Source organism: Aulonocara stuartgranti, assembly GCF_965226115.1.
Source record: "Aulonocara stuartgranti genome assembly, chromosome: 16".
NCBI classification, from domain to species: domain Eukaryota; kingdom Metazoa; phylum Chordata; class Actinopteri; order Cichliformes; family Cichlidae; genus Aulonocara; species Aulonocara stuartgranti.
This window is the reverse complement of record NC_138952.1, coordinates 3,685,153-3,698,018: the sequence shown is the minus strand read 5'-3', so window position 1 is coordinate 3,698,018 and position 12,866 is coordinate 3,685,153. Positions and strand designations below refer to the sequence as shown.

The 12,866-nt window shown below is 41.7% G+C and overlaps 1 protein-coding gene across 5 annotated transcripts in view; it reads right to left on the bottom strand.

The window, feature by feature from the left end:
• adarb1b (adenosine deaminase RNA specific B1b) overlaps positions 1-12,866 on the bottom strand; it is a 128,520-nt gene that overhangs the window by 13,586 nt on the left and 102,068 nt on the right. For all 5 annotated transcript variants that reach the window (XM_082508119.1, XM_082508117.1, XM_082508118.1 and 2 more), the window contains 4 exons: positions 9,290-10,215; positions 5,667-5,781; positions 2,978-3,146; positions 2,680-2,831 (listed from right to left, as the gene is read on the bottom strand). In XM_082508119.1, coding sequence (XP_082364245.1) covers positions 2,680-2,831; positions 2,978-3,146; positions 5,667-5,781; positions 9,290-10,215 — 1,362 coding nt within the window. The remainder of the gene's footprint in view (positions 1-2,679; positions 2,832-2,977; positions 3,147-5,666; positions 5,782-9,289; positions 10,216-12,866) is intronic.

Below are 12,866 nucleotides of genomic sequence, written 5' to 3'. Positions count from 1 at the left end.
TCAAGTCTTGTCAAGTCAAGTTTTGCAAGTCTACTTGTGTTTTTTTCCTTATATTAGACTCTTGTTAATGTATATCTCCATGAGCCTGAAATCCCGGAGGAGCTACCGAGGAAACGACTGGGCTCCAGAACAGTTTCAGGGATGATCATGGGGAATGTGAGGTGTTTGGACAATAAGATGAACAACTTGCTGAGTAGACCCAGGGGGAACACTGTGGGTGTAGTCTGATGTGTTTCACGGTCTGCTGTGGTGAGATGTTGCCTCGCTCACACTTCTTGGACCACGGTATGAACATTGCTGGCTCCGGGACTTTTTGGGAGGAAGATTAATCTGAGCCGTGAAAAGAAACGATGGCACTAGTTGCGACTGACAGTTGGTTTAATCCCAGACGTGTTACTGGTGGATAGATTCAGCCATAGCAGGCATTTGTAGAAAATATGAATAAATTATCATGAATAAATTAAATGTGTTTTTTGTGTGTTAACCTAAAAGTTTTGACATTTTCGGGAACATGAAAAACTTTCCTCCATCAGCTGATGTAGCGCTTATCCAACTGACCATGGCTGTGATAGGATGTGGATAATTAACGGATCCAGGCCGTCCTCTGCATATACAACTGGTTCGTCTAAAACCGGTTAGAGCTCCACTCCCACAGTGACTGATACAGAAAATCTTTACCACAGTTTTTAGATTTACTGAATCGCTGTTTTTTTGCCTCTGTCAGTGCGCCCCAGGGCAGCTGTGGCTACAATGTAGCTGCCAACACCAGTGTGTGAATGGGTGAATGACTGAATGTAGTGTAAAGCGCTTTGGGGTTCTTAGGGACCAGTAAAGCGCTATACAAATGCAGGCCATTTACCATTTTTTGCATTTGCTATTTAACCGAGTTCCATCTTTAGTGTAACCTTCTTCTTCTGTGATTTTAAATGTGTTTTATTGAAGTTTTGCATGCTTTGGCAGCTTTATACATCCCATCCTTTGGGATGAATAAAGCATTTGCCTGTTTACACTCTTAAAGTGTCAGTCAAGGTTTTGACTTTGACATTTTAAAACAGAAGTTTTGTCTGTTGTGGTTGTGTTTTTGTGAAAAAAGTTATAAAAAAAAGTTACATAAAACCTCAAATGCCAAAAAAATTACTTTCCCCATTTCTATGCTAATATATACAAAAATCTACCTCCTCAACATGCAAAAACAGAAGCTTTGGTTGAAATCTGTTACACCACTGATCCACCATTTGTATTAAATTCAGTGTTTTTGCACTGCAGCTAGGGCTGCACGATTTTGCATAAAATGAGAATCACGATTTTTTTGCTTAGAATTGAGATCACGATTCTCTCACCATTTTCTTTTCCAGTATAAATATTTATTGCACTTATTAACTGCACATCAACTTTGTAACAGTTGAGACTGAACATAAAAACAATAAATAAACATAAAAACAACAAATGTCTCACGTTTTGTCGTTGCCGCAAAATGTTGTACTGCTTGAAATTCCGTCTCCACCGTTGCTCGACGCTGCGTGTACAGAGCAGGTAGTGCAACAATAGAAAAATAGTTGCGGGACGGCACTGTGTAGCGTTTGTCTAGGGTGTTGATCATTTTCCTAAATCCCTCGTTTTGCACAGTGTTGATGGGAGCCATATCTTTGGTCAGGTGATAAGTAATAGCCTCCGTAATTTCTTTGTGCCTGCGGGAGTTCGACGGGTATAGGGAAGCGCTGTATAAGGTTCCCGTTACGGATGTTTGGGTGGTTGACCGGGACGGATTTTCTCCTGTCACTTTCTCGTCATCCCTGACGTGCTCTCCGTTGTTTTTTTAGCAGCCAGCTTCTGTATCACGTGGTATAAGGCTCCGCCCTTGTCATTTGTTGAGCAGGAAGAGTGAGCGCTTGTTGTCATGCAGATTACGTCCCGGATCAAAATGCGGTACAATCGTCGTCGTCTTTTTTTTTTTTTTTTTAATCGTTGTCATTTGGAAATGAGATCGCACATAAGTATGAATTGAGATCGCGATTTTCTAACGATTAATCGTGCAGCCCTAACTGCAGCTTAAAAAAGTTGCATCCTTGGCATGTACATTAAGTTGTTATTCAGCTGTAGAGTTTTTTGTGAGCACTTAATGGTGGACAGACTTCCTCATTGAGAATTCTGACACATACAATTGTGAAACTTAAGTATATAATAGACTGTATAGTAAACAGGAGTGATTTTTGCCACAGTCAGTTATTCTACCGGCAGTAAAAACGGCTCCCACCCAGCGTGACCCGTTATTTATTATTATGTTATCAAAGTTTTGTGCTGTTCCACCAGCAGGCGCCATCTATTCAGTGACTAATTGAATGTGGCTGTTTTTTATTCAGCCTGCCATGTGCAACGGAAGACTCTCTGACAGGAGTAAGAGGGAGGTTAATCAGACAGACAGTGTGGGTGTGCTGGGCGGCAGAAAGACTGATAGCGGCAGACAGAGAATGACAAAAAGCTATAATTACTACTGCCTTGTGTATTTGGACAGTGGAGTAAAATTCTAATTAATTGAAATGAAGCACGAGAGGAAAACTTTACAGATTAAATTAAATAAAAAAAAACAAAACCTGTCGTCAACACTGAATACTAAGCTGGACGAGACTAAACTAAAAGCACGTGAGAGCTGAGCTGGGGAGGAGACGCGAGGCTGCGTACCTTCCACTCCGGCCTCGTGTGGAGAGAAAATCCTGGCATCTCCACAGGGAGAGGTGCTGATGTAGAGGTGGAACTGAACGTTATCCTTTAACCTGTAGCCTCCCTTGTCACACAGCACAAATATTGATTTGTGGTAGTCCTCCTTGTTGTTGCTATAACCACGGATCAATGAGAAATTGAAACAGAGGCAGACAAATGTCACAAAACCTGTATTTAAAACGGACATTCAAAGTCTAGAAGAACAGAGAGCTGCAGGATTTCATCAGATTATCAAAAAAATAAACAAATTGACACTGACCTGAGGAAGAACTCCAGCTGAGTGTAGAGGTACCTGATGAGCGAGCGTCGGGCAATTATCTCAGCGTGGCAGTCATTGAGTGCCAGGCCGCGGTCACTCATGTACTCACCGTTGATGCATTTGGTTCCCGTGGAGACACAAATGACCTGTGCTTCCTTCACATCTGTGCCTGTTTGGAGGACGGAGCCGCATTAGGACTCGTGCTCCTAATGCAAACACTATAAATTCTGTTCTTATGTCCTCGAGAAGTCACACTGCAAACATCTACACACTAGCTTATAAGTTGTTACTGTAGCAACCACATGATGAGCTTAATTAGGTTTAATGTCCTTGTCACTGTGTTTATGCTATAGGCAAAGTGACGGCATGGAAAGACGTGTAATTGAAGCAGTAATTGGTGGGGAACTGTAGTTTGAGAGTGAGGCAGAAAGGATCGTGTAGTCAGGATAACACGTCAACGTGGCGCGGCATGCGAAAAGCTGAGAATCCCAGCTGCGCATGAAAACAGTGATGCAATCATGAACAATTTAGCTTTCCAGTATTTGCTATCTTAACTTCACTGTCTCCAAATATCTCTCAAAACTATGTCTAAAAAATGGGTTAGTTTATTGAACTGTTTCTGATGCATGAAATAAAAAGTGCCCCGAATCCTCATCGAGCCTCTCAGCAATGAGGGGAACCCCCCCCCCAGCTGAGCAGCAACGCACCCCTGGGGATGATGCTGAACCTTCCTGTCTTTGGCCTGTGGTGATAACGATGTGTGAACTGCGTTTGATCGACGGTTTCTTGTAAAACTGGTGGAGTTTTTTTTATTAGAAGTTAAATCATTTCTGAATGTGCTACAAGCGACTACTTCTGCATCTGTGTCGTTACTAAACCGCAATAATTCAAAGAATGGACACAGTTTCACTTCTTTAAGTAAGAAATTTATAGAAAATAAAAAGATGGATACATGAATTTTTTTGCATGTTAATCTTTTGAAATTTGAAGAAACATAAAACATAAAAAATGTTGGACTTGAGCCTGGTTTTCATACCCTTTCACAAATTCAGCTATGGATAAGATTCCCATTTCTTTTGAACCAAGGCTACCAGAATTCAGCCTCTTTCAGCTGTTTTTGCTGTCTGACACCTTGAGTGAATTATCTACCTAATACAGCTGCTAAATGTTCCACAGCGTTTCAGGGACTGTGTCTGCTTTCTTTTTGGTACTGAATAACTCATGGACGCAGTTTTGTTTCCAGCTGAAAGCAGCTCCCTCCTGCATCCAACAACACTGTTACAAAAGCAGCAAGAGATAAAACAGTAAAGGTGGAGGCCAGACAGCTAAATGACTGTTTTTTTATTTAATATATGCATAACCATCACACATATACATTAACTGAATATTTTTATTATATAGTTATTATACACGTGCAGCAATTTTTAATGATTTTTTTTTTCATATCAGTCGCTATTGCTATATATCATGATAACTAAAATCTTTCTCTTAAAGTTCAAGAAGACCATAAATAAAATGAAATTAAAATGTATTAAATGCTCCAAATTAATAACGCAGACATTAATATAAAAAAATGAAAATAATTTTTTTGTATAGATTTAAACAATTTAAAACTGTTGGGGATCAACCCCATAAATAAATAAACAACTACCATTCGGTACATACTCACAGCTCAAATTCCAATAAAAGAAGAACATAAATAAAACTGACATATTCACTCGGCTGCGGTCGGCTTATGCTCTGAGGCAAGAAATAAATAAGCAAATCAAAATTACAGACTGTGCGAGTGCGGTACTGTCAGGTGGGCAGCGTCTGTTGTAATGCATGCTACAGGAGAGTGCGTCTGGGAATGTGCAGTCTTGTATTTTGTGTTTTAAAGGACGATTTTGCTTCAGATGGCAAAAACTATCAGCAGTGTTGCCTAGCTTTATGGAAACTTGTTTTTAAAATAGTAACAAATGGATATTAAATTTGCATTTTTATGATATTATTAGATTATTAATATGATTCTTAAATAATTTTATTTAACTACATTAAATATTTGAAGTACTGCCTGGCTGGTTGAAGGCTGATACAAAACAATGGATGTCAAACTTATTAAAGTTGTCACATATGATTAAAAATACATAATCAAGGACACATTATAAGGCTATACAAATATAAAATCTTAACCAGGACCTACCACGCTCATTATTATTCTTTTACTCTAACAGAGCAGCTTCATATGAATCACTGTTCAAAATACAGCCTTTCCATATTTCCTTGGCATTTTTGCAGCTCCTCTATTCATCCTGGTCTGAAAGAAGGTATATTGACTCCGCCCTCTTCTCTTTAAGCTAACTTTCATCTGTAAATGTAGCTTTTAAACAGCAGGCGGGTGGAGTTTCTGTTCTCACAGCTTGAGGTTGGTGTTTGAGATGACCACATTAGGGATATCGTCTCTAAGTGAGACAGAAAAACCGTAAGCGAGCATTTAGAGCACTTTGAAGCCTGAACCTTCTGGCTCACAGGGTTTTTTTTTTTAAAAACATGTTTACTATGAGCATCCAGCATCCAGTAAATATGCCTTCAGCTGTATTTGTTGTCAGCTGCTTTTTCTGGGCTTATAACCACAAATTCCCTCTGATGATGCTCTGAAACAGCCTTTGCTGTGTACAAACGTGCCAATAATCTCTTCCTCCACTCTTACCTGTTGTCATGACGACGCCTGCCAGCACTTTTCGCCGTGCGTGCGGGGACGTAAAGTTGTCTGTCAGCTCACTGAACTTATCCACAACCAGGCGAGAGACCGCATCAGCCAGAACCTGGAATTACACACACGCACACACACACAAAGGCAGACAGAACAACAGGAAGCCATGCACACATGCAGACACACAAACACGAGCTTGTGTCAGATATGTCAGCTTACAAAGCATGTCTGATGTTATCCTCCCCTAGAGCACTGTGTACCTGTCACAGTGTTAGCTTCGGCTTCAAACAGCACTCGGAGCGTTGAAACAGCAACAAGTGAAACTAGGCTGACCCCCTGAGGTATACCTAACCATCTTTCAAGCAACGCTGTTTGAGTTCTGTCTGACAGCTATAATTTACCATCTCCCTCGTGACAGTGAATCACACGGCAAAAAAAAAGGAAGAGCAAAGCAAACAAGCAAACCTGAGCAACAGATGCTCGGTGACACCCCACAAAGGTTTAAAAATCGAGTCCAAGTTATGTGAGAACTTCACAAGTCTTCTGCTCATGGACACGGCTCCCCTAGCTGCTCTTTATTCATCACTAATGTGATGGAAAATGACAACAAGCATGAGGAGAGATGACGGCTGGGTGATCGCAAATTAAGAAAATTAGTCCCAATTTTACTTCCCTGCTACTTCAGAGTCACCCACTCGTAGCCAGACCATTTGACTTTTTCCGAACGCCAAGGTCATCTATGACTTTTATTCTCTAGGGGTGTAAAAAATACACAACTTTCCTCCGCGTTTCACCAAAACATGTCCAGAATGGTTTGGTAATAAGCTACTGTCTAATATTTTCTTTGTTGCATACTGAATCATTTCTAAAAAAAAATTAATTATCATTATTTTTTTTGGTTTGGTTGGAGTTTCTATGCAGCGGCACATGACCCATTATACCATGGCAGATGGAAACAGGCTGCAGAAATTAAATATCAAGCGACAGAGAATTAATAGAGCAATTAGTGGGGGCGCTATCGTTAAAACGGGCTGCTTGCTGAACGAAACAGTTGACATGTGGAGAGCGCGAGTAAAGAAAAGGGAGGAGGCTTCGGGGAGGGGACTGTTGACAGTGTGTCGTGCTGATTAGCTTTGCTGCCTGTGTTATCTCTCTTCACACACTGCCAGTCACCTCTACAGCGGCATCTAAAGGTACCGCCTTCCTTTAGTCTCTGCTAACCTGGTGTGAATGAGATTTCAACGATAACCTCGCAGAACAACAAGAGCTTGACAGGCGGATCAATTCGAACTCAACAAGCTACAGTGGAATGAGTTCACTAGTCAAGTTATTTTATTAACAGCCTTTAATTCAAGGATCTTTGGCCAATATGTAGTGTTGGAAGAAAAGCAGATTTTTTGAAACTTCACACCTCCGTTTGCTTACAAAACCAGTCTCAGTTTTGATTAAGTGATTAGACTTCTGTCTTTCCCACTTTTGCAATTTTTTGAGTTTTAAAGCTACGTACAATTGACAACAACTGACTTACAGTGGGGCAAAAAAGTATTTAGTCAGCCACCGATTGTGCAAGTTCCCCCACTTAAAATGATGACAGAGGTCAGTAATTTGCACCAGAGGTACACTTCAACTGTGAGAGACAGAATGTGAAAAAAAAAAAATCCATGAATTCACATGGTAGGATTTGTAAAGAATTTATTCGTAAATCAGGGTGGAAAATAAGTATTTGGTCACCTCAAACAAGGAAAATCTCTGGCTCTCACAGACCTGTAACGTCTTCTGTAAGAAGCTTTTCTGTCCCCCACTCGTTACCTGTATGAATGGCACCTGTTTGAACTCATCATCTGTATAAAAGACACCTGTCCACAGCCTCAAACAGTCAGACTCCAAACTCCGCCATGGCCAAGACCAAAGAGCTTTCGAAGGACACCAGGAAAAGTATTGTAGACCTGCACCAGACTGGGAAGAGTGAATCTACAATAGGCAAGCAGCTTGGTGTGAAAAAATCAACTGTGGGAGCAATCATCAGAAAATGGAAGACATACAAGACCACTGATAATCTCCCTCGATCTGGGGCTCCACGCAAGATCTCATCCCGTGGGGTCAAAATGATCATGAGAACGGTGAGCAAAGATCCCAGAACCACACGGGGGGACCTGGTGAATGACCTGCAGAGAGCTGGGACCAAAGTAACAAAGGTCACCATCAGTAACACACTACAACGGCAGGGAATCAAATCCCGCAGTGCCAGACGTGTTCCGCTGCTGAAGCCAGTGCATGTCCAGGCCCGTCTGAAGTTTGCCAGAGAGCACATGGATGATACAGCAGAGGATTGGGAGAATGTCATGTGGTCAGATGAAACCAAAGTAGAACTTTTTGGTATAAACTCAACTCGTCGTGTTTGGAGGAAGAAGAATACTGAGTTGCATCCCAAGAACACCATACCTACTGTGAAGCATGGGGGTGGAAACATCATGCTATGGGGCTGTTTTTCTGCCAAGGGGACAGGACGACTGATCCGTGTTAAGGACAGAATGAATGGGGCCATGTATCGTGAGATTTTGAGCCAAAACCTCCTTCCATCAGTGAGAACTTTGAAGATGAAACGAGGCTGGGTCTTCCAACATGACAATGATCCAAAACACACCGCCCGGGCAACAAAGGAGTGGCTCCGTAAGAAGCATTTGAAAGTCCTGGAGTGGCCTAGCCAGTCTCCAGACCTCAACCCCATAGGAAATCTGTGGCGGGAGTTGAAAGTCCGTGTTGCTCGGCGACAGCCCCAAAACATCACTGCTCTCGAGAAGATCTGCATGGAGGAATGGGCCAAAATACCAGCTACTGTGTGTGCAAACCTGGTAAAGACCTATAGTAAACGTTTGACCTCTGTTATTGCCAACAAAGGTTATGTTACAAAGTATTGAGTTGTATTTTTGTTATTGACCAAATACTTATTTTCCACCCTGATTTACGAATAAATTCTTTACAAATCCTACCATGTGGATTCATGGATTTTTTTTTCACATTCTGTCTCTCACAGTTGAAGTGTACCTCTGGTGCAAATTACTGACCTCTGTCATCATTTTAAGTGGGGGAACTTGCACAATCGGTGGCTGACTAAATACTTTTTTGCCCCACTGTAACAAAGACAAATTTGGCCTGATATGGAATTGGATTCCCTCAAAGGCAAGTAATGAAATGGAAAAGATCTAGGATCAGCTATCGCTCCCTGGAATTAAAAACAGTGCATAATTTTCTGAATTCTTCCAGCAATAATCATGTTCTTATCTGCAATTTCTCAAAATCAACACTTCATATCGATCGCCCCACAATGTAACTCATGACCTATGTAAGCATTTAGTGGAACAGTATGTGAGGAAGCACGAGTCTATTGTTTATCCTTATGCATTATAAAACAGTCCTGCTTAACTGATACCCACTGGTGCATCTGATAGTTTTATGATGAGATATGATAATGCACATGTTTTTTTTATAATAAGGGTTTTAATAACAAGTCTGTTGCAGATATAAATGTATAATGAAGAGCCTAAAGGCAGGATGCAATCAGAAAATCCTTAGATGACGTGTTTCTTTGGCTGTTTGAATTCAAAAAAGAAACCTCTTACCTGGGGTAGGTGAAGCTGCAATCCCTCTCTTGGTATGGGTTGCCGAGATGGTGTCTGGTCTAGCTGCATGTTGAACAGTGCAGACAGGGCGGCTTGCGCTGCCCGGGCTTTAGCCAGCTTCTTGTTGCGCCCTGATCCTTCAAATGTCTGTGAATCCACTGTTACTGACATCACAAAATTCTTGGCGTGACTCTCACCGCTCTCTGAGACAAAGTCATATTTGAGACCCGGCCTAAGCTCATTGAGGATCATGACTGGGTTTTTGCCACTGGAGGGCGAGCTGAATGCAGATGGAGGGGGCAGTGGGGGCTGGACAAGGACACTGCCAGGTGGTGTGGGCAGTGGATACTCCCCTAGTGAATTTAGGGAGCTGCTACCGTTGGAGCCCAGATAGAAGGATTCTTCCGGCGCGGCTGGCGTCTCAAAGCCGTTGAAGAGCATGTCGGGGAAGTCAGCTTGATCCGATGTAAAGTCTGTGTTCACTGTCAGCGTTCGGCCCATGGCCAGATGCGCCTCTGAAGCGTTGGGGAACTGGACGAAGGAACGCAGCGCTTTCTCAGCTGCGTTTAGCTTAGCCTTCTTCTTTGTTGGGCCCATGCCTTCAAACATCTGTCCATTGACCTCCACGGTCATGACAAACACTGGCGCATGCACCGGGCCTGTCTGAGACAGCAGTTTGTACTGTAGACCTGGTTTGATTTCATTCAGCTGCATCAGAGCGTTCTTGGGCAGGACCGGGCCCGGTGTTTTCTTGCGCTTCTTAGCCCGGAACTTGGAATGCGTGTGGCCATTGTTTCCCTCTTCTAGCGGTCGCTTTCGACTGCCCAGGCCACTGCCATTGGGGAGCTGTTCAGCCACTCCCACCCCGTCTTTGCAGGACACGTTGTCCAGGTTTCGGTTTTCCTTTACGTCGGTGCTGCTTGAACCTGCGGTGCCCAGAAAGAGTAACTTACAACGCCTTCGTTGCAGGATCTTGTAAATGCAAAATTTATAGATTCCTTTATCACTCTTTGGAACTGAACCAATGATTTGTGTTCCTGTGTCAAGTTGCAAGAGAGGCTGAATTTTTAACTACCTCCAAAAAAATTAAGATATACCTATGATATAACTACAAATAGCAGAACATCGGTACATGTTTTGACCTTGAAAAATGCTCAAAACTGTATCTTTGCCAAATTTCTGAATAAAAGTATTGCTTCATTTTATTTATTTTTTTGATCAAGGAGTCTTTAAATTGGAAATCAAAATGTTACTTTTTTCACAATTAAAGTTTAAGATTGTTATACTAAGAAAAAGGATCTATTTTTCTGGTTTCACAGTGTTGCAGGTCTCAAACATAAAGACACACATACAAGCACACGTATCGATACTCAACAGAAACACACTCACACGCCAACAGACCTTTTTCCTATTAATTTTTAATCGACTGAATTCACGTAGAAAACCCACAAATGCTTCCAGTGTTCAGTTTTAAACCACAGCAGTGAGATATATACCGTTCTGGGGAACACATATCACTGAATCCAGTTAACAAAGTGGATGGAATATTGGCAAAAATTTTCATTTATAACATCCTTCAGCAAAGGCTTGATAGGTTACTCCTTGCGGTACTCAGGAGAAAGAGAGGCCGCAGTGTGCATGAGTGGGATAGTAGGTTGGGTTGAGGGAGTGCAGGGGGAGTAGTGCAGGGGGAGGAGCTGAGGACCAGGCAAACAGGAGAGTACATCAAAGAGGCAGAAGGAGAAGACTCCACCTACTGCAGGATCCTAAATTCTTGACTGGTGACACGGTGGGAGGTTAAAATGCACTTTATTCCTTTTAGATGAGATTTTTTTTTTAAAGAATCACTGTCATATTTAAAATGAGGACAATCTGAATTGAAAAACTGCTTCTAATGAGGTGCCATTCATAAGACCCTGCGCCTCTGAGATCCCCCCCATGGAGCTTGTCAGAGAACACAGTGTTTAGGTTGCAAAATGACATGCCGGTACCATCTGCATACTGCGACTGACACGTCTCAAGGCCAAAAAATAAATAAATAAATAAATATTCCTAAGATCATGAACACAAAATGCACATCCCTCATTTTATGAGCTGAAAACATGCAATATTGTTTGGTTTGTTCATGCATTCTGCAAAGTGATATTCATGTTTGGCAAATTAAAGGAGGTGGGCAACTGTGCACAGCTGTAGCCAAAAATAACTATAACCTATTAGAATGGAGATAATCTGTGAGGTACGGCCTGTGCTGCTGATCTTTAACCACCACAGATACCGCTGCGTTAGCCGAGTGGTTTAGCAACCAGGACATAATATAAACTAAATACATTTTAAAATGTACAGCGTGCAGCGCTTGGCTTATTTAGTTTCTTTGCAATTTCTTTGCAAAATCTGATGTTTTCAATGAAAATAATTGCATAAAAGATACAAATGCAAACATTTAGTAGTAATAAAACCTCGTTAGCCATGTTTCATGGTATGAATGGACCAAAAAGCTACTAAAAACATAAAAAACCCAAAATGAGGAGTCTGGCATGCTGCACACATACAAGTGGCACATAGAAAAATCTAGATCTCCCTTTCCCCCCACTCTAAAATTATTTATTGAATACATACAATTCACTGTATTCGTTCTATTCACTTTATAGTCATAACTTTTCAGGATAGATGTACACTAATACTCAATAAGCGATGGAGCAACAGCCACGATGCCATGCACTGAAATATGGCACACACATGCAGTTGTGATCATTATCATGCCAGCGTTTGTGTAATCAGCATCCATTAGTTACACAAAGAAAAAAAAAAAGAATCCCATATGCCCGATTCTTTCAGAGCTGAAATCCTCAGCGAGGGCTGCGTGAACCAAATACTGCAGCCTGTTACTGCAGCTTCACTCAAAGAGTAACTTGTTTGTTGAGGTTTTGATTTGGGATGATTCATGTGGTTAAAGAATTTCGAGAGCTGCTAAGGTTGTCACATAAAAGCTAGGAATTCTTTCATGCTTTCCTCTGGTGTTCCCTCTGTATTAAAGAAACGGGGCTCTGTGAGCTCGGGCTGTTTTATCTTCAAATCCATCTTTTGACTGGCAGTAAAAATGTAAGAAAGGGGCTTCAGAGGCTGTGGGAGACAACAAAGACTGTTTTGCAACTGCTTATTTGACTTAATGGAGCAACATAACATGCTTCTTTGCAGGGCAGAAACAGCAAGTATGACACCACTGTTCATTAGAATCGGAAGTTAGGGCTCTACAGGGATGGCAGCTACCTTTGAATATGAGCTCAAAATGGTTGTAGGTGTGTGGAAACAAACTCTGTCAAGTGTCTCCGTGCTTTCTGAGCCTCGGCTGCCGAGTTCAAACCAAAGTGTCTAATTAAAGTTCAACAAACTGGAGCAGAAAAGATTTTCTAAAGCAAGAGATGGAGGTAGAGAGAATCTGAAGTGTGGCCTGGAGCACCTCAGATTTAATGATTAGCTGTCCTCTAAAAAGTTTCAGCGGCATTAGCGATATTTATTTGCGTGTGAACGTGTTGCTTTGTGCCTCGGTGAGGATAATTCACAACACGAGTACGAATGG